We start from the raw sequence: 23274 nt of genomic DNA, 5'->3' as shown, positions 1-23274 counted from the left end.
TTGTTTTATGACGTATCGATTTTAGCACGGTTCATTTTTGGCAACATAATCGTTTGAACATGACATATGTATTAGAAAAATGACAGTATTTTCAAATTCAAAAACAATTTTATATTTATACTGCTTGCAACAATAATTGCTGGAAGAACAAAACTTCTTACACCCTTATACCATTCGAAGAAGTTCGTCGAGATAAGCAAATTTGTGTGTAAAAAATAATTTAAATAATTTTTCCCGGAGATGGCTTAGTTGATTTCTACAAAATTAGACTGCTATAAACAGTCCTGTGCATTCATATAAAGTTTCTGAATTTTGTTTGGATCCGGTTTCTGGTTCCAGAACTACAGGATGATATATGTAATGAAATTAAATTTTGCTCGTAGATGGCTGAACCGATTTCGTCCACCTAACATTCAAACGAAAGGTCTTAAGGTTCCATAAAAACTTCTTGGTTTTTTAATCAAATCCGACTTCCAGTTCAGGAGATACAGGGTGATTAGTGTAAAAGTTTCACATAAATTTATCGGGTTTATCGGGTTCACAGATTTTAAAAGTCGACGACCAAGTAAACTTATTTCAGTTTTCGACCCCGGAAGGTACCCAAAAATTTTATGTGGAACGCACAACGATTGATTATTGATACTACACTGATTTCACTGATTTTTTAAAATTTCGAATCTACTGAAATGGTGAACAATCCATTGGATGAATTTAACAGACTTCGGCTACAAAATTGGTGAATTTTATTCGATTCCAACTACCAATATTGAAATTACAGGGTGATGAGTTTTGAAAATTCAAACCGTTATAGAAGATGACGATACCAAAAAATCTTTAAAGTTGGGCTCAAAACTACATCATTTTATTTGTAATACTAACATACCTGCGATACGATTTTGATATAAAAGCTTCTCTTCGCCAAACTTGTGTTCAAGTTTTTATGCAAGAAGTTATTTTGATAGCGTTAAGTTTCTCTACCATTCTGCGATTTCGGTTGAAGCGATAAACTTTTCCTCATCGAATCCAATCGAGTTCATCTTACATAAATTAGAAATTAATCTTAAGCACTCAAAATTTACCCTGGGTATATGTCAATTTCTCAGGCAAAACGACATTACATGGAATTTCATCCGAACTCACATGACACAAGATCAGAGCATACTAATTAAAGCTTCAAATCGTTTTATGGCACTTTTTGTCTAGCAACAACCTACCTCTAGCATGCTACGCGTAGGACTGAAACGTTAACTATAATTTCGCTTCTATTTATAAATTCGCGTGCTTTCAACAGTTTCGCCTTTGCATCGTTTGACCAATCAGAGCGATGCTCTCACTTTGATATATCGCTTACTGCTTCAAAACCGTCGTGTATGGCAGGGAAATCCGATATGCCGGAGATTTTTAGCAGACAAACTAGGACACTGCTGGCTACGAATCAAAATTTCAATCATTTATAATTGAAAATACGTGGCTTGATACATTCAAATCGAATCGTAGAAATATTTCCAATCAAATAATGAAATAATATTAATAACTAGCTGACCCGTCGAACTTCGTCTCGCCCAAAACTTTTTTGTCGAATTTATGTTTTCGGACAGCAGAATAGTCAAACGACTAAGTGCTTCACGTATGTCTCCATTGTTTTTCTGATTACCTAACCTACAATCAACGGAATGCGACACACACACGCTTTAGTTAAAAAAGGAGTATCACAGAAAAATAATGTGAAAATATGAAATTCTTATATTAAAATTGAGCAAATGCACAGGTTGTCATCTCATCCTTTGAGTCAATGAACTGAACAGAGATCCTTCTCTAATGGCTTCGACGGAATGGGTATAAGGTACTACGTTTTTCGTTCCAGATGTGACTCTTACTTCCGGTAATCGATAAAAAAGCTCACTAACCAGAATGTTTAATTGATAAACTTAACACAATGTTGCAGAGTTTCCCTTCTAAAGTTGTTCATTCGGTAGAGTAAGATATATTTACAATTTGTTTCTAGCCCAAGTAATCAAAAGTTCGTAAAAAAGGATTTGGCTTAAGTAGCATACAAAACATTCCCAACAATCCGTTTTTAAGGAATTACTCAAACTTGAATGTTCACCCGACGCAACAGAACAAACTTTGCAAAAGTTCGTTGTACAGCTTTAAAGCAGCGAGAAAGTTTTCTGGTAACATTTTCTGTACGTTCTAGTTGCTAAAAAGTACCACGCGAACATTAAAGCTCTAATAAAGTCGATACTTTTCAGGTACTGTGGAACTTTTGGTTGCTTGGAGAGACGACGCTTAAATTTTAATTTGATATTTATCTTACCAATTTTAACATTCTTCACAGAATATGAAATAGAAAATGGCAGTCTCAATCCATTATGGTAATCATCTAGAACATTGATCTAATTGCCACTTATTATGTGTGCTTAGTGTAATATAAAACATTCGAAAGAATCTCTTAGATCTCTTAGTTTGACCTTAGCGCTTCTACAGCACAATCTTTTCATTGATTCATTCAAAAATTTTCTGATTTTTAAAAATCGCGCTCACAATGATCAATATTATTCATCTGATTTCATTACACACAATTCTTCAACTGGATATCAGAATTTTTCTTCTACCTGCAGCGGTCATACAGCCATATGCATTTTGTCATTAATTTATTTACCAAGCAATATTTTTGATACCCAATTAATCACGTATGCATGCGAATTCTCCACACAAAACTTCTCGTTGCGCGCCAAAAAATTTATTCGACGATCTAGTATTCTTTCCTTCGACGACCAAACACTTATGCAACTCGTTGCGCGCCAAACATCAATCGTAGATCTAGCTAGCATTGGCGACTTTTTCAGTGGACAATTCCATTGTCCATACAAAACAACTTCATGGAATTTTCCCACTTTTCCGGCAAGTTTGCCAAATTTTTTTGATGATTGAACCCGGTGGGGATAGAAACTAATCAAACAAAAAAAAATCGTTCTTACGTGATGCGATTACAAAGAATGATCTCTGCATTTATTTATATATATATATATATATATATATATATATATATATATATATATATATATATATATATATATATATATATATATATATATATATATATATATATATATATATATATATATATATATATATATATATATATATATATATATATGGATTGATACAAAATATACTGAGCTGTAAGTGTTTAAAACCTGACCACATTTCTACGTATATTTTTCCTTGAGTTTCTAATTTGCTCCCCTATATAGAAAACAGAGATGTGTTTCACATCAATACATAAGTTCTAAGAGATAGATCCGTACAGATAGTAGAAATCCGTAGATATGCGTCAGTGTTGGAAATTTTCATATAGACTTATGTCAAAAACACCAATCTATTGTGGACTTCACGTACGACCATTATTCAACATTACCCAATAACATGCATCAAACATAGCGAACAAATCACCGGTGGCGCTTGTCGTGAACAGAAATCGAACGGAAGCCGATTTTTTTCAAATTTAATGTCATTATGATCGATCGTAGACAACCTTGTAATTATTTTTTTCGCAATCGACTCTTCATCCAATAAATTCGTGTTTAAAAAGTGCTAATAAATTTTTTTTTCTTTCTCTTTCAGAAACTGTAAGTTCAGTCGGGCAACGAATAAGGATTGCTTCAGTACACCCAGATTGCCGCTATTACAGCGCCAACATTCATCAACATTCCCGTAACCATCCAACGTTCGGACGTTCCAGGGCTCATTTTTTCACCGTGTCGTCAAATAAACCCGTTACGGATATTCCGCGGACGCCGCCACCCTCGCCACCACCCCCCAAACCGATTAAAGATGTGATAGTGCCACAAGCGGCGGCCACCTTCAGCCAGCAGATTGCAAACTACTTCCTCCGCATACGTCGCCGCACGACACAGGTTGTCCACCATCAGGATAGCAACCCTTTCCTCACGTCCCCCCATCCACCGGACGGATCGAAAACCAACTGCTCCACCTCCACCTCCTCCTCCTCTACGGCAATGGCCGCCACAGATGGCCAAATAATACTGGCGGCATCTCGTTTTGGTGACACGCAACCAGTCTATCTGAAAGATTTCGCCAAAACCGACCTGCCGGCAGTCGGTAAGGTCGTCAAGGGCCAGTATTACAATTTGGGTGTGCCGACACTTTCGAATCCGTCACTTCAGAGCACCGCTTTGTTTCTGAATGCCGGTAGAAAATATCAGATCCTGGCGCAACCGGTCAAGATCAAGGAAGGTCGCAAGAGTTCCAATGTCGGCCCGAAGGTTCTCATTCCCGAAACTTATCCCGGCTTTTTCGAACTTCTCAGTGAAGATGGTCGGTCGACACGTTGCATAGAAAGTGTACTGGAACTTTCGAAACGAAGAAATTTTCGTGTTTTGGTGCGCGAAACCGTTCGCTGCAATCACAACAGCAAGTCGCTACATGCTGGCGAAATTCTCACGACGATCTCAGACAACGGCAAGTATCTGCAATGCAAAACGTCCAAGGACGAAATCGTCAGTTTGCCATTAGAAGCCAAAGCCAAATTTTCCCCTATTGCTAAAGAAGATAGTATTAGCGGTGTACATTCAGTCAGCAATCTGTTGCAGAAACGAATGCCAGTAACTGTTAGGTAAGTTAAGGACACGATCAGCAGAAGAATGATCCACTAATGCAAAGTTTTCCACCTTCAGGTTAGTTCACGGAACGGCACCCAAAGGAATGAAACAACCATTCATACCGGAACTGCGTCTGCTGGGATGCGTCGAGGTTGATCGGATATTTGCCTTACCTCTTCAGAAAGATATGGATTTGATATCGGTTCCACTGAATGCCAAGATCAAGATCCAAAGGGCCAAGAATATGGACCAGTTGGATCACTTCATCGAGTATTCCCGCTTCTTGGATAAAGCGCAACGGCTGCTGGTAGATGCGCGTGACAGACTGCAGATAATTGATCTGAAATTGGGTGAGAAGGAAAAGAAGGAAACGACGAAACAGACAGGCAATAGAAAGGTGACTTCCAGTCTATCTAGTTTGACCGCCAATGGCTATGTACTGAAGAAAAGCAACAGCTGTGATTCGAATCGGTTTTCACCGCCACTGAACGGTGGCAGTCAAAACGGATCGATTGCCGATGAATACGATGAAATTGACCAGATCTACGACTATGTTCGTGGACTAGCACCGTTACCGAAGAACCTTAACAAGTTTGAGGCGATAGTGGAACCTGTTTCGTCACCGGCTTTCACTCCGGTGGCCACTCACCAACATAACCTCAAAACAGTCGAAAACATGAAATTTTCCAGCAATAGCATTAACAACAATTACAGTCACTACGATACAGGCAACTACTCGAACATAATCAAACACAACAACAGCAGCAGCATCATCATGAACGGCAATAGTTTAGAATCGACGAAGCACAGTTCGGCCACGGCAGCTGCCAACGCTGCCAACAACAATCATATCATCGTTCACAAGGAGGAACACAAACCGATTCCACCTCCGATCGAAACCATTCCGGGCAAAAAATTACCAGAAAAACGGCAACGACCGACGCTACCGAAATTGTACTTCAAAAACAACATCGGTGTGCACCAGAAAAGTCCCACCACCGGTGCTGCGGTCAGTCCGATGGGTGGCCCTACTGGTGGACATCCCGGGCAGCTGATCGTCACCGGAACACCCAAAGAGATTCTGTTGGAACCGCAAAGTCCACTGTTTCATATTCGGTGAGTCGAGAAATTGCATTTTTTTTTATTGTAGTCTTTTACTTATCATGTTTTGAAGGAGAGGAAAATTGAATGTGATATATAATTATTTTGAAATTTTGCAAAGACTGTGGTAGGTGAATTGGAGTAATTCCACAAACGAATTTCCAGACATGTCAGTCACGATCTTTTTTTGGCGCACATCTACGGTCCTCCGTGAAACTGGCAACAATGGTGATAAATTGGTTGCACTGCTGAGTTCCCATCATACATTCCTAATGCAAATGTCAAACCGTGAGAACCCTTTCGATTCGGTAGCTCATTTGTATACATTGAGATTTTATGGCACACTTTGGTTGAAATGATGACAATGCAATTAATCTCGCGCTCCACCAAGCGGTGAGTGCGGTCATTTCAGAAGGTACCGGGAACGAACCACATTTTTAAAAAATATTTATAAGCACGTACATGTCTTTATTATTTATCTTTGGTAATTCTATATAAGGAGTGTATCAAAAATAAGCTATCCGCAAATTTTTCTTCCAAACTATGATAAAAACGGTATTTTATTCAAACTAAAAATTGATTCTTATACAGGGTGATTTTTTAAGAGCTTGAGAACTTTTTTAAACAATAAAACGCATAAAATTTGCAAAATCTCATCGGTTCTTTATTTTAAACGTTAGATTGGTACATGACATTTACTTTTTGAAGATAATTTCATTTAAATGTTGACCGCGGCTGCGTCTTAGGTGGTCCATTCGGAAAGTCCAATTTTGGGCAACTTTTTCGAGCATTTCGGCCGGAATAGCCCGAATTTCTTCGGAAATGTTGTCTTCCAAAGCTGCAATAGTTACTGGCTTATTTCTGTAGACTTTAGACTTGACGTAGCCCCACAAAAAATAGTCTAAAGGCGTCAAATCGCATGATCTTGGTGGCCAACTTACCGGTCCATTTCTTGAGATGAATTGTTCTCCGAAGTTTTCCCTCAAAATGGCCATAGAATCGCGAGCTGTGTGGCATGTAGCGCCATCTTGTTGAAACCACATGTCAACCAAGTTCAGTTCTTCCATTTTTGGCAACAAAAAGTTTGTTAGCATCGAACGATAGCGATCGCCATTCACTGTAACGTTGCGTCCAACAGCATCTTTGAAAAAATACGGTCCAATGATTCCACCAGCGTACAAACCACACCAAACAGTGCATTTTTCGGGATGCATGGGCAGTTCTTGAACGGCTTCTGGTTGCTCTTCACTCCAAATGCGGCAATTTTGCTTATTTACGTAGCCATTCAACCAGAATTATGTAGACCATAAATCGGGCGTAAAGCGCGAAACACATTTTGAACCGAACACTGATTTTGGTAATAAAATTCAATGATTTGCAAGCGTTGCTCGTTAGTAAGTCTATTCATGATGAAATGTCAGAGCATACTGAGCAAATAATAATGCATGAAAATCATAACCTCAAAAAATCTGAGCAAATACTAATGCATGAAAATCCTAACCTCAAAAAAATCACCTTTTACTATGTTCACACCTGCAGAAAATAACATGTTCTAACGATAGTAATATAAAGTTAAAACCGCACTGTTCACACTAAGATTATGTTATACGCATGGCATATTATTTGGTATTAAGTTTGTTTATAAATAAACTGCAAAAATGCCTACGTCGCAGGTAGGAACGAAAAAAGTATTTGACAACATCCGAAAAATGAGAAATAAGCCAGGTACTTCTCCTAGCTATGAAGGATATTATCGTTTCACGCTTATTGCCAACGTTTCGAATATTTTCGAGCAGCAAATGATCAAAAAAGTCATCTTTTAGTTCAAAAACAAAAGTGGTTGTACCAGTCTGCGTTGCCAGGTCGTTTGTCCAAAAATCTGTATTCGGCGCAAAAATCTATCTGTACCATATCGGTATCAGAGTCTCTTCTACATAAGTAGTAGAAAATGTCACCAAGAGGTGAGCAAAAAAAAGGTCCCACGACAACCTTTTTTCATGTCTATTCAAGCTAAAAACCAAAATCGGTACTTATCTGTATGATTCGTGAGTTATCGGTATTTCGGGAGTACATATCTGTATAGCTGTATAAATACCGAGAAATCGGTATACCTGGCAGCGTTGGTACCAGTTTCCAGTTTTGTTTTATTATGATTACATGGCTACTTTGATGAAAAACTGCTGTTGTTGAACATCTAGTCAATTGACATAGTCGTAAAGTGACGGAAAATGCTAGCATGTTTTAAGCGAAATTCCGATTTCATGTTTTAAGCGAAATTCCGATTTCATGTTTTAAGCGAAATAACATGTTTTCCCATAGCGTTATTTCATGTTCAAAAACGTCACATTAAAACATGTTTTCCCGAAATAACATGATATAATCATCAGTCAAGCACAACCCGTCACTTTCCGTCATTTTTGACTATGTCAATTGACAAGTTTGTGTCGAACCCGTTTTTTAATCATAGTAGCCATGTAATCATCATCGAACAAATCCTTCAAATCTGTTTTTAAAAACGGGAAGTGAAAATGAATCCGGTAAAAAGAATTGAAAAAAGAAAAGTGAAAATAAAAACGCGGAACCGAGTGGAAAAAAAATCTAAAAAAAACTAGGTGGTGTGAAGCCCACATAGAATTGCTGGTGGTGTTGTGGGCAGATAAAATATCGGATCTACGCGGTTGCCGCAAAAATAGCCATGTTAACCAAGAAATAAAGCATGAGCTTGGCAAAAGAGTTTTTTTTTGTAGGAACTGAAGAGATAAAAGTGAGAATTCACAATCTCAACTCAAAATATAAGTAAGTAAAACCTGAGTAAAATAGGAAAAAATCATGATTTTTGCTTTTCAGAAAAGAGAAGGCACTCATCGGTCCTTCGGGGGGATCACCGTCGATTTGGCCTTTGTACAATAGAATTCATTCATTTCATGGAACGTTCCCCATAAATAACGTATCAAATCAAATTGAAGAGAGTATAAACGAAGCATCAATAGGTATAAAAAAGTTTCATTGGACATTTTAAATTGATAAATGAGAAAATATATACTTGTATTTTATACAAATACGAAATTGCAGGTGTGAACGACTTTGAAATCGCCGAAGAATGTATGGAAGCTTCAGATCCAGAATCACCTCATCAACAATCATCGGACCTTAGGGTGTTTCTCGCGGACCCATTGATACGTAGAATCGTCATCTGGAAGACACTCGTATTATATTTAATCCACCGACCATTGCCGATCGCCAGCTGCAGGCTGAATCTGCCAGAATCGACCATTGCGACCGGAATACGTCACTACCCTAATGATAATACCCTAGTTTTAAGTTAGTCGTTAATCAAGATTAGAAAATACCCTTGGCATCTTAGAGCTTTAGCAGTGTGCCTTTAAATATATTATTGATCCGGGAACGCAATTAAGGGCTGGAAAAAGGGAAAAGAAAAATTCATTTCATAATGAATTACTAAAACGTTGGAGTCAAATGGATGAAGAAATCAGAAAGCAACAAGACTACTTGGAAAGGACTGATGAAAAACTGTTCGAATTTGAATAACGACGAACAGATCTTCTTGAAACATTAGTAGCTAACACAACAGAGATGAAAAATGCTTTCATTACATTTTTAAGCTCCAGAGATTAACAGAGAAATTAGTTAATAATAAAATGATTTGTTCTGACTTACTAACATATTCAGCTATGGCATGCCCTATATGTTCAGCGTTGTCATCATTATCGTTTATAATTGCTGCTTTTTCGGAAATATCTCGATTCTTTTCATTATTTTGCTGATCTATAATCCACTTTGAATTTATACGATCGTCTTTATCATTCAGGGGCCCTTATTACCAGTTTCACTACACGGTGAAAACCAAGTGAAGTGACTGTGACCCTTATTATGGGTATCACTTCACGGTGGAAATAAAAAAAAGTGAATGTATGTCCTTATTACGGAAGTCGCTTCAGACAAAAATAATTACTTGGATGAAGTTGATGTCATTATGAACATCACGCCACCAAAATTTTGTTGAAAAATTAGTTTTTTCCACCACTGTGATCACTTCACTATGCGTGATACTGGTAATAGGTAAAATCAGGTGAAGTGACATGTAAGTGAAGTGAATGTGAAAGTGGAAGTGAGAACGGTAATAAGGGCTAGGAAGTTATGTAGGACACAACAAGCCTTAATGATAAACGATGCATTCTCTATTGTATTATCTATTCCTTTACCAATTCGACGAAATCTAGCCTTGATATGCCCAAAAGCATTTTCAACGACCCTTCGAGTAATGGCTTGGGCAAAATTATATTTTTTGTTTATACCCCCAGGACGTTGAAAGGTTTTGAAATTTTGATTTTGAAAACCTGAAAGCAGAGTCTTCAATAACAACAACTGGCACATTGACACCACATATGTTTCTTGAGAGCTCATTGATTAATGGGTTTTCCGTTGGATGTTTTTTCAAAAGAGATGATTCGTAAATTTGTTAATCGTTGCATCTTCAAGGACTTCCAACATTTATATAAAAAGTCGATATCTGTGAAATAAAGAGAAATTTTATTAGCACATTAAAATACATTCCAAAACATTACTACTTTTCTATGTGGAATTCCGGTTTCGACATATTTCTCAATAAATTCCTATTAGAATGAGTAGAAAGATATACTATCTAAATGGCAGCAACCTAGGTTTTATGTTGGGTACATAAGAGTACGTGAAACAATACCAGCTTCAAACACAATCAATGAGAATACTATGATATTCACACTACTTTCAAAAATACCTGTAATCAACCAAAGCTAACAAAGCCGTTGAATACCATCCCTTCTAACGGGTGATTTTTTAAGAGCTTGAGAACTTTTTTAAACAATAAAACGCATAAAATTTGCAAAATCTCATCGGTTCTTTATTTTAAACGTTAGATTGGTACATGACATTTACTTTTTGAAGATAATTTCATTTAAATGTTGACCGCGGCTGCGTCTTAGGTGGTCCATTCGGAAAGTCCAATTTTGGGCAACTTTTTCGAGCATTTCGGCCGGAATAGCCCGAATTTCTTCGGAAATGTTGTCTTCCAAAGCTGGAATAGTTACTGGCTTATTTCTGTAGACTTTAGACTTGACGTAGCCCCACAAAAAATAGTCTAAAGGCGTCAAATCGCATGATCTTGGTGGCCAACTTACCGGTCCATTTCTTGAGATGAATTGTTCTCCGAAGTTTTCCCTCAAAATGGCCATAGAATCGCGAGCTGTGTGGCATGTAGCGCCATCTTGTTGAAACCACATGTCAACCAAGTTCAGTTCTTCCATTTTTGGCAACAAAAAGTTTGTTAGCAACGAACGATAGCGATCGCCATTCACTGTAACGTTGCGTCCAACAGCATCTTTGAAAAAATACGGTCCAATGATTCCACCAGCGTACAAACCACACCAAACAGTGCATTTTTCGGGATGCATGGGCAGTTCTTGAACGGCTTCTGGTTGCTCTTCACTCCAAATGCGGCAATTTTGCTTATTTACGTAGCCATTCAACCAGAAATGAGCCTCATCGCTGAACAAAATTTGTCGATAAAAAAGCGGATTTTCTGCCAACTTTTCTAGGGCCCATTCACTGAAAATTCGACGTTGTGGCAGATCGTTCGGCTTCATGATGAAATGTCAGAGCATACTGAGCAAATAATAATGCATGAAAATCCTAACCTCAAAAAAATCACCTTTTATATATATAAAAATGCAGAGATCATTCTTTGTAATCGCATCACGTAAGAACGGATGGACGGATTGAGATGCTTTTTTTTTGTTTGATCAGTTTTTACCCCCACCGGGTTCGTACATCAAAAAAATTTGGAAAACTTACCGGAAAAGTGGGAAAAACCAATAAAGTTATTTTGTATGGACAATGGAATTTTCCACTGAAAAAGTCGCCAATGATTGCTAGATCTACAATTGGTGTTTGGCGCGCAACGAGTTGCATAAGTGTTTGGCCGTCGAAAGAAAGGAATACTAGATCGTTGAAAGAATCTTTTGGCGCGAAACGAGTTGTGTGCGTGTGAAAACTTGATTCATGTGGTTTTTCATTTCGAGCCACGTGCTTAATTGGGTATCTAAATTATTGCTTGCCAAATGACTCAATGACGGAATGCATATGACTGTTCTAGAAGACCGCTGTTGGCAGGAGAAAATGGTCTGATGTCATTTACCAGTTCATTGGTCATCGCGGGCGCGAGTTTAATAAATCAGAAAATTTTTGAATGAATCAATAAAAAGATTGTGCTGTAGAAGCGCTAAGGTCACACTAAGAAATTTTCCTTGCGTTTTTCTTTCTAATAATTTAGATTAGACTAAGCGCACAATTCTGTGAAGAATGTTCAAATTGGTATAATATCAAATTAAAATTTTAGCGTAGTCTCTCTAAGCAACCAAAAATTCCGAAGTACCTGAAAAGTATCCACTTTATTAGAGCTCTAAAGTACGCGTTGCACTCTATGGCAACTTGAACATACAGAACAAGTTCTGAGAAAACTTCCTCGCTGCATAAAATCTGTACAAAGAACTGCTTTAAAGTTTTTTTCTGTTGCGTCGGGTGAACATTCAAGTATTCCTTAAAACGGACTATTCAGAATGCTGCTCAAGGGGGGATAGGATTTGAATGATGCAAAAAATAATTATATTTGAGAATTTTTTTTCAGAATTATCGTGCATCAAAATAAATTCAAATGTTTTGCTAGATAAAAAATATCATTCGAACAACATTTTGTAATTTTTTCGTGGAAAACTATTGAGAAATAAGCGAAAAGTACGATGTTTAACGAAAAAATCCACCATTTTGCAGCTGTAAAACATCCCAAAAATAACAAAAATCGAAAAGGAAAACGTTGGGGTCAGGTTCTTCATATGTAGAAAATGTGTGCAAAATTTGGAAAAAATTGGTGCAGTAGTTTTTGAATGACCATGGACACGAATTTTCAAAACCTGCTTTCGAGAAAAACGCGTTTAAAGTTTTATGTCTATAAAATCGAAGGAAACAATTTATTACTCTAGGGATCCCGTAGGGTCTAACATTTTCCAAAAATCATGATTTTTCTTTTATAATTTGTTATAATGAAACATATCAAGAATGTTTTGTAAAGTTTTTAAGTCAATCGAAGCAGAAATAATGGACCTGTGCGCCGAACTCTCACTTCTTCGCAGTATGAAATAAGCATAAATTTTTGGTGATATTTCGTTTTGAGCTAAAGCGAATGTGTGTCGAATTCCGTTGATTGTAGGTTAAGTAATCAGAAAAATAATGAAGAGAAACATTAACCGTTTAGTCGTTTGACAATTCTGCTGTCCGAAAACATAAATTCGAACAAATAATATGTGGGCGAGACGAAGTTCGACGGGTCAGCTAGTGTAATTATAATAATCTACGGCATCTGTAGCTCGGGGATGAATTTCAATATGGCAGCCTACTGATGGAGAAATTACGATTACTTGAAACTCGTTTTAAAGGCTATAGCAGGATAAGCATGTAAAATCTGCCCCCAAAGGGAATTCATATTGTTATACCACATTCGAAAGGTCATAGACTGTAAACTATTTTCTCAAAGTTTCAACCCTTTAACTGCCATATTGACGGAGCTAGGGTGGTTCTATTGATTTTTATTTTATTTGATTTTTGAAGAAACTGCTTCTCCGAAAAATTTGAAAAAAATCAGACATGTTTAAGGCATTATGGGGATGCTTTAAATTTTTTTCAAAATTTTTGAAGATGTATTTCTTTTATTAAAAAATACTAGAAAATTTTGAAACATATTTTTTACCTCTTCCAATTTTTGCACCACCCTGGATTTTTTAGTGATAAATAAAGAATTTTTGGACATGTTAAAATGGTATGTTTTCATATTTTTTAAAATGTGGACGACCAAAATATTTGATTTTTTCTAAAAAATTAATAACAGTCGACCATGCGTCCCCATCGAATTCTGAGAGAAGGAAACGCATGGTGCTTTATCTTAGCAGTTTCTAGTAGTAGTCGACCATGCGTTCCCATAAAGTTCTCTTAAAAGGGAAACGCATGGTGCTTTGTTCTAGTAGTTTATGATGCAACTCAAGCGCAAGGCTTAGAAATCAAAGTAACGAAAAGAAGGAAATGAGTATCAATCTTTGCATAATACATACACGATCATACTTCGGGTACAACCTAGAAAGCTACAAAGCGAGAACTTACTGGTATGTGGTTCATATATGAATGGTAGTAATACATGAACGTCGCGAGTATCACACATATGAAATTCGGTTATGGCAGTCAAGAACTAGGGCGAGTGTCAGTTTTTTACGTGTTGCTGATGGATGTAAAGAAAGAATAATGAAAGAAAGAATGAAAATTTCATTACAGTGTCAAAAGTTATCATAAAGATATCTTTTTTTTTTTTTATTAATGACACTTTACCATCTTTGTGGCATTCGTGTCAGATCATAAAGATATGTTATCGAGGGATGTGTACAGTTTTCTGGAAAAATGTATAATAAAGATAAAGTTGGAGTTTTGTGTTTGAAAACTTCAATCGAATATCTTTATGATGGTTTTCATGGTTTGTAGACTGAGAGCGCTGTATATTTTTTTTATTTATTCGAAAATTTAAAACAACAACAGATATAAAAAATAGTGATGCGTTATTTTTCATTTTTGAGTTATAACTTTTGCATAATTTCAAATCAAGCATTTATCGACCATGTCTATTAAAAAACTTGATTCGCTGAATCGATCTCTTTAATTTTTGGGTATATTGTGTAGAAAGCTCCATATTTTCCAGAAAATATCTGAGAATACATAATTAACTCAGTAAGTGATTTTCATTCTCAGAGGAACGCTTCCAGGTTTTTACAGGTTTAATATGGTCAAATATCATTGAGCTTCGTGATATGCTGGTGTAAATGAGAAAGATTTATTCGTATTTTTGTTCAAATTGCGAACGGGAAGTTCTAATAAGATAATATTATCAATCCTTGGATTGGAACGAGTGCAACAAGTATCGGAATATAGTAACTCTGGAACAGAAGCTTTTGAAAAGGATGTTCTGCCAAGTAATTTTGGATTTAAAGCTTTATCACGAGATGACCCAATTGAGACACACAGATCACAAAAAAGCTATTCGGGCCGGTAATAAGTCTCATTTTTAAAAGCTTACAAGTACTATATCGAGTACACTACAAATTCGACTGGATATTTGGGAATCCAGCGCCGTTGCTGTAAATGCGTTATTGGCAATAGAACTGTTGGTTGCTGTTCACACGAGGCCGCTATTATTCACTACCTTTCCTTATGCTCGGTTTTTATCCAGAATTGTGAGACCGGCGAAAATATTGTCAGAAATGCTTAAATCAGAACAGCTACCAAGTGACGATGATAATTCTATAGAATAAACGAAAAGAATCAGAGAGAAAATGGGTGCATTGAAACAGCAATGTTTTTTTATAACATTTTTATCCCATTTCCTATTTAAATGAAAAATACAGTCAATAATTTTCAGAAATTTTTTCGTGACCTTTCTTACATGAAACTTCTTAATCATTTCATAAAGACAATTGAAGTTTCAATTTAATAATTGACCCTTTTGAGTCTTAGTTCTGACTCCTACTGCGTCCATTAGTTCATCCAATAGCAAAATTATATTAAAAATGATGTGCTGATAAAAAAAAAACTCCAAGTGGGTTATGAAATCAACCACAAAATGTATAAAAATTTCAGCTTATTTTAAAATTTGTAGCAGTTCATCGTTCATATGCTTTATTAAACTCAAATTGATGTGACTATATTAGTATTATATTATGATAAGAATTCTATGTAAAAGTGATGCTACGGCGAAGAACAACTTATGTAAATTGCCTTAAGAAATAAACGTATTTATGGAAAAACAATTCTAAGAAATCAATTCCAACCTTCATCAGTGGCCACTTTTGTTTGACACCAATATAAAAAAGAAAAAATTATATTCACTGCTGTTTCAACTCGCTATGTATTTAGTGAAATGTACAGAGCTGGCAAAAAGAAAACCGCGTTGTACGAGACCCAACAGTGCAAATCGATTTGACCATTTCATGAAACACTATCGAATCATCGAATTATATACAGTCACTCGCTCTAGTTCTTGACTGCCGTAACCGAACTGCATATGTGTGATACTCGCAACGTTCATATATTACTACCATTCATATATGAACCACATACCAGTAAGTTCTCGCTTTGTAGCTTTCTAGGTTGTACCCGAAGTATGATCGTGTATGTATTATGCAAAGGTTGATACTCATTTCCTTCTTTTCGTTACTTTGATTTCTAAGCCCTGCGCTTGAATTGCATCATAAACTACTAGAACAAAGCACCATGCGTTTCCGTTTTAAGAGAACTTTATGGGAACGCATGGTCGACTACTACTAGAAACTGCTAAGATAAAGCACCATGCGTTTCCTTTTCTCAGAATATGATGGGAACGCATGGTCGACTGTTGTTGATTTTTTAGAAAAAATTAAATATTTTGGTTGTCCACATTTTTAAAAAATATGAAAACATACCATTTTAACATGTCCAAAAATTCTTTATTTATCACTAAAAAATCCAGGGTGGTGCAAAAATTGGAAGAGGGAAAAAATATGTTTCAAAATTTTCTAGTATTTTTTAATAAAAGAAATACATCCTCAAAAATTTTGAAAAAAATTGTGAAGCATCCCCATAATGCCTTAAACATGCCTGATTTTTTTCAAATTTTTCGGAGAAGCAGTTTCTTCAAAAATCAAATAAAATAAAAATCAATAGAACCACCCTAGCTCCGTCAATATGGCAGTTAAAGGGTTGAAACTTTGAGAAAATTGTTTCCAGTCTATGACCTTTCGAATGTGGTATAACAATATGAATTCCCTTTGGGGGCAGATTTCACATGGTTATCCTGCTATAGCCTTTAATGTTCATACCAATGGCCCCGAGGCATTGTGGAAAACCAAGTTTGTTAAAACCGGCAATACAATCTTCTATCTTTACTTTCGTTAAAGGAAACTTATTCAGATACAGTGGGGCGAGAGGGGGGCGGCCCGTTTGGCATAAGGTCATTTGGCATAATGCCATTTTGTGTTTTGATCTATTGATGTTGTGCAAGGAAAACTCGAACGAAATATGTGAATTTTATATCCGGTTCAAATACTTCGATAATATTAGGTGGAATAGCATTATTAATTTTTATTTTTAAAATTCTGCAGTAAATAGCACACTATCATTTAATACAAGCAACTCACTGAGTGCTAGCACAATATTCTGTTCGTCATAGATGATTTAGGTCGAGACGGCCGAAGGCCGCGAGTGCGCCGGCGACCCGCCGTCGGAAGTGCCGGCCACTGCGGGGAGGGGGGGGTGGGGGGGGCAGCGCCCCCGCAGAAATCACCTCTGTCTAGTTGCGGGCGTTTGCCCGGATTACCCAAAGCTAGGAGCTATCCCTTAGTTAAGTCCGAACGAGCGGCAGCGAGGTCAGACAGCAGGTCATTAAAAACGATGCGGCATAGCCGCATTAGACCTTTCCAAATTGCACTAAATTAGAACAATTTCTATTAAGCAGCATGTTCATCTGTTATGCCAAATGACCATTATGCCAAACAGCGTTATGCCAAACGTGGTAGCCCCGGGCGAGAGTTACCCAGATTTGTTTACAGAACTCCAAAAGAATAATGCACACTGTAGACTTTCCTATCCCGAACAAATTTGCAATACTGCTCAACTCCGAAGAGGAACCCAAGCAGTAAAGAGCAACTGCCACTCTTTTTACCTTTTTTACCTTTATATATATATATATATATATATATATATATATATATATATATATATATATATATATATATATATATATATATATATATATATATATATATATATATATATATATATATATATATATATAAAAAATAGGTATAGAATTCGCTCCAACTTTAGAAAAATTTTCCGAGACCCGGAGGGCCAAATGTTATATACCAATCGATTCAGCTCGACGAACTGAACAAATGTCCGTGTGTGTGTCTGTATGTGTGTTGTCAACTAAGAGGTCGAGATCTCAGAGATGGATTTTGATAAAACTAGTCGCAAATGAAAGGTCTCCCCGTCACCCAGAACGCTATTGAATGGTTTTGATATCGGATGTTTACTTTTTGAGTTATACGAAGTTTTATGTCAAAAATTTTTGACAGTATCTGTCACACCTTGAAAGCAGAATATGTTTCTAAACTTAGATTCCACACGGTAATAGCTATCCAACAAGCCAGAGATTGTTAAAATCCGTCCATTTTCAAAGGAGATATCGACATTTTTGTATAAGCGACTTTTCGCCTTATTTCAGTAGTAGGAGTTTTGAGCGCTGTATGACAAAGCAATGCTTGGGAGCAACGTGAAACACGATTTTTTATACTGTTACATACGATTGTTTCTAAGTACCGAAAAGACTGTGAACAGCATTATTTTTCATGACATTTTGCCTCGGACCAATTTTAGCACGGTTCGTTTTTGGCAACATAATCGTTCGAATATGACATATTGGAAAGATGGCTGTACTTCCGAATTCTGAACAATTTCATAATTATATTGATTTAAACTGCTTACAGCAATAAATGCTGGAAGAACAAAACACCCATATACCATTTGAATCAGTTCGTCGAGATCAGCAAATGCGTGTGTGACAAATAATTTCACTCAATTTTCTCGGAGATGGTTAAACCGTTTTCTACAAACTCAGATTCATATGAAAAGTCGTATACTCCCAAACAAGGTTCCTGAATTACGTTTGGATCCGACTTCTGATTGCGGAACCACAGGATGATATGTGAAACGAAATTAAAATAATGCAATTAATTTTTCTCGTAGATGGCTGAACCGATCTAAGATTCAAATGAAATCTAAAAACCATCTATGATTCAAATGGGAGATCTTAAAATCCTATAAAATTTAGTCAGATCCGACTTCCGGTTTAGCAGATACAGGGTGATTAGTATAAAAACGTCCATTTCACATAAATAGGTTTATCGGGTTTGCAGATTTGGATAGTCGATTACCAAAAAAATTTATTTCAGTTTGAGCGGTATTCGTTTTTGGATTCGGAATGTACCCCCAAATTTTAATTCGCACTACAATTTCTCAAAGATGTCTACAGACTCCTCAGGTGAATTTAACTGATTTCGGCTACACCGATTTTAGAATTCCGGTTCCAGTATCGAATCGTTTCTCAAAGCTCAATCATTTTTCTCGAAAGGCCAAATCAAACTTCAAAACCAAAAATTCAAATTAGAGGACTTAAGGTCCCATACAAAATTGGTGAATTTTATCCGATTCTGGAATTGCAGGATGATGAGTTATTAAAATTCATACAGATATAGAAGATGTAAATTGTTTGGCGTATTAATTTATGGCCATTCGAATCATTTTGGGTTATGCTAGTTCCTGAATACCGGCTCTGGAAGTACCATAAATAATGACGAAAAACTCTAAAGTGGAACTTACTTCGACATCTCATGGAATGTTCAATCGATTGTCATACGTTAAGATTGAAATTCGATACGATTTGCAGTTTCGACATTACAGGGTAATGAGTGATTAAAATCTCAATTTGCCGTTAAAAACGACGATGATTAAAATAACGTCATGAGAACTAAAACACCTAAGAATATCCATGCAAAAAACACATGCGGATTGATAAAAAAAAAGGTATCATCTCACTGCTAGGTGGATTAATCACGTTTTTCGAGAGGTATCGCTTTGCGCAGCATAGTGTCCATCTTTTGCAAATGCGGAAGCATATTGCAAAGTTGGTCAAATGTGTTACGATGCATTCTAAAGTTCTGTTTGAAATACTCGTCTCCATTCAATTGGCAGTCCTTTTCCCAAAAAGACTGAGTTCGGTTCTGTAAAAAAAAAATTAAATCGTCGTCAGTGACACTCAGAATATTAATTCAGAGTGTCAGTAGAACTGTATTGAATAAGCAGTAAAATCCCAGTTTAGTATCCCCATCAAAATGCGCTACTAGGGATAAAAAACCATTTTTTGCTTACTAATGTCCATGGTCGCTCAACGGTAACATCCTCCATAGCTAGAAGAAGCAGCTGTTTGTTTCTTATTTTACGAATGCTGTCGATGCAGTTTTTCCTTCTTCGTCTCAAATCACGGATCGCACAGCAATATAAATTATAAAGCTGGAGCACTGAATCGTTGAATAATAAAGAAAACGCAGCACAACTGCTTAATTTCTGTGTTAAAAACATGTTTGCACTTTGTTTGCAAACAATTTCAATACCAAACAGTATGTCATGCGTATAACATAATCCAAATGTGAACAGTTCGGTTTTAATTTTATATTACCATCGTTAAAACGTGTTATTTTCTGATAGTGTGAATATAGTATTACTGACAATTATATCATGTTATTTCGGGAAAACATGTTTTAATGTGACGTTTCTGAATATGAAATAACGCAAAAGTAAAACATGTTATTTCGCTAAAAAAATGAAATCAGAGTTAAAACTTGTTTTAACTCATAGTGTGAACATAGTGTTAACTGTATGAGATTGAACTTGGGCATAATGAAAACCGAATGAAATTTCGAGCTTTAGCATTAGCATTTGGCATTAGCATTAGAGACCGCCCGTGTGTTGCTACTCCGTTATTGATCTGGACCAATAGAGATTGCAAAATGATTTTTTGAAGTAACATGTTTGGGAATAACACATTGTTTCACACTGTGCAAACTGTATTGAACCATGCATGCTGATCAATACCGACGCCGGCCACGTCCGAATGCAGATCTACTTGGGAGGGAAAGGATTGTTAGTTCGATGCATGTTGCTACTAAGAACCGAGGAATCCTCTGCATTCCCACATGCATCACAGGAGAGGATACTTTGTTAGTAAATGTTTTAATAATGTTATCATGTGTTTATTGCTCTGGGTAGCCGGCTACCAAGAATGTTTTAAAGTATTATCGTTTTATGTGTTACTTTGTGCTGGCAATATAATGCACGAAACAGTCAATCTCCGAAATTGACAAAACTCCGGACAGCCGGCTGTCGAGTATGCAGTCACTCGTTTATGCATCTACCTTTCGCGTTTTTTAGCATTAAAAATGCCTTACTCTTCACTATATGGGGCCGGGTGTCAATTAAAAGTTTCAAAAATAGTCGCGTAACCTTTTTGTGTCATAATTTTGAACGTTAATAACTCGGTCATTTGTTGATGGATTGTTATAATTTAACAACCAATCGATTCGGAAACTTTTAACTTAAACATGTATGACGACGTCGTTTCAGTATTTTAATAGTATACTATTGAAAAAATGGTTGGAATAGACCTATGTTTTCATCCACCAATCCCTGTTGTACGAAATGACGTCAACTTCTTGTTCGGCATAGGAGGCTTTGCGTCATGCATAAAAAACACCGCATCGTTATGCGTAGTATGAAGAGAAATCTATAAATATAGGCTGCACAATATTTCTTTGCCTAGTTGATGTTTGACTGTGAATGAAACAAGTAGCTTGTCCAGTGAGCTGATGACTGGATTCTATATGCGTTCACTTGCTGGATTGTCGCTTTTGCATTATGTATTGGTGAAATGTCCTGCTGTCTGCGCAAACCGTGTTCGCTTGAGTATCTTATATATCATCTAGCTATTGAAGAACCGAATCAGCATGGTTACCGATTCTTTTGAAATATCCCATGTATTTAACAAATTTTTGGTCGATTTTGCCATAATTTTGAATGCTTATAACTCAATCATTTGTTGATGGATTTATAAAACTCAACGAACAATCGATTCGGAAACATTTAACTTAAACTTATGAGACAACGTTATTTGAATATTTCAATTGCATACTATTGAAAAATTGGTTTGAATTGAGTATTTTATGTTGGTTCTCTGGTAACTATCAGGCCAATTTAGAATTATCGACGATAGATTTTTCGGATCTAATTTGCAGCGCTTGTTCCTCGATAATTTGTTAATGGATTTTCCTAATTTAAATGATTCCAAAGCTTCAATATTATAAGATTAAAAATGTTTTAATTTGTCAACGGATCGGTTTGCATACTTAAATCTCCATTCTCATACGAACAAAACGTGACAATGTGACTGAACGCTTCGAAAGATTTTAAAATTAAATTCTGAAACTTATTTAAAAGCGGTCTCCTCGGTTTAGTAGTATAAATGAGTTCCATAGGCTCACACATACAGTAAAATTAGATGCAATATCCTATAGTATCAAAGATAAACTCAAGGTAAGTTTACCTGCGATTTTACATGTATCGTTTGAATAGGAACTCTCGTAGAATTTGATTAACCGCCAGTTTCAGTTTAATTATTATTTGCTTCAAAACAATAAGCGTCTGATGGCTACACGCGTTGTAACTATGACAATGTTCATTCATGTGTTAATAACATCAAGTTACAATATGAAAAAAAAAATTCGGAATTTTGTTGCGTATCCATTCCGTATATTCCTAATATGCCAAAGCGAAAATCAATGTAAGTAACTAAATATTTTATGCGGACTGTTTCACATGTTTTTTTCCTCGTATTGTTGCCATATTATTTACCGACACTTTCTGAAGATTATCGACGATTTTGAAGGATTAATAAAATTACACCATTACTGAGATTACTGGTACAACATTCTCTTGGATCGATTAACTGTTTATAAAATTAATAAGTCCACCCAGAGAACGACCATTATTAGGTTAAAACTGGGGGTAAATAAACAATATAAATCGAATCAAATTAATAAGTTTGTACGTTTCTCGAAAATTATCATCAGAAAATAAAATAGTTTATTTCAGGTTTAAATCTTTAGGTTGTTTGTATCTAAAATTGAGCTTTCAAAGAACTTTGAAGTGTAGTGAAGTTTAGTGTATCATCATCAATATCATCTTTATTTTGTATTTATTATGAAGACCCTAGAAACGTTTAATTTTTAATGTTATTGTGCTCGGTCGTGTCTTGAATACAACCCTCTAATTTTTTTTAGTCATGCAAAAAAAACACATTCGGATTGATAAAAAAAAGGTATCATCTCACTGCTAGGTGGATTAAGCACGTTTTTATAAATGAAACTACGTGATACAAAATAAACGAGCGAATAGGATTTAGACAAAAAAGTTGATTCATTGCATTGAAATATTCTAAACAGTTATTATAAAATCATTTTAAATTACCAAACAAAGGTCAACAGATTTCACACGCGTCTTGATTCTTTATTATTTCCGCTTTATTATTTTAATTATTTATTAAAATTATTAATTGGTTATATTAGTTGATCTGGGCAGCCGGCTACCGAGAAAAATATTAATTTACTGTTTGAAATATTAATATCCAGTGTTTTTTACTATGTATTCAATATACCGATACATTTCATCTCTGTTATTAACTTTGTAATATAAACGGATTTGCGCAATGGTTGATTTTTATCATTCATTTTATAATCCTGAAAAACAATCAATAACATGGAAGAAGAAATCATTCCTAATAAAACTTTTCTCCGAAGCTAGACGGAAATTGATA

The 23274-nt window shown here is 36.0% G+C and overlaps 1 protein-coding gene across 2 annotated transcripts in view; it reads left to right on the top strand.

Annotated features, from left to right (window-relative positions):
• LOC131438211 (uncharacterized) overlaps nt 1-23274 on the top strand; it is a 290745-nt gene that overhangs the window by 264069 nt on the left and 3402 nt on the right. For both annotated transcript variants that reach the window (XM_058608080.1, XM_058608079.1), the window contains exons 6-7: nt 3628-4639; nt 4701-5741. In XM_058608080.1, the coding sequence (XP_058464063.1) occupies nt 4023-4639; nt 4701-5741 (1658 nt within the window). In that variant the 5' untranslated portion in view covers nt 3628-4022. The remainder of the gene's footprint in view (nt 1-3627; nt 4640-4700; nt 5742-23274) is intronic.

Source organism: Malaya genurostris, chromosome 3 (assembly GCF_030247185.1).
Source record: "Malaya genurostris strain Urasoe2022 chromosome 3, Malgen_1.1, whole genome shotgun sequence".
NCBI lineage: Eukaryota > Metazoa > Arthropoda > Insecta > Diptera > Culicidae > Malaya > Malaya genurostris.
Note: the sequence above shows the minus strand (reverse complement) of the source record. Positions and strands in the feature narration are given on the sequence as shown.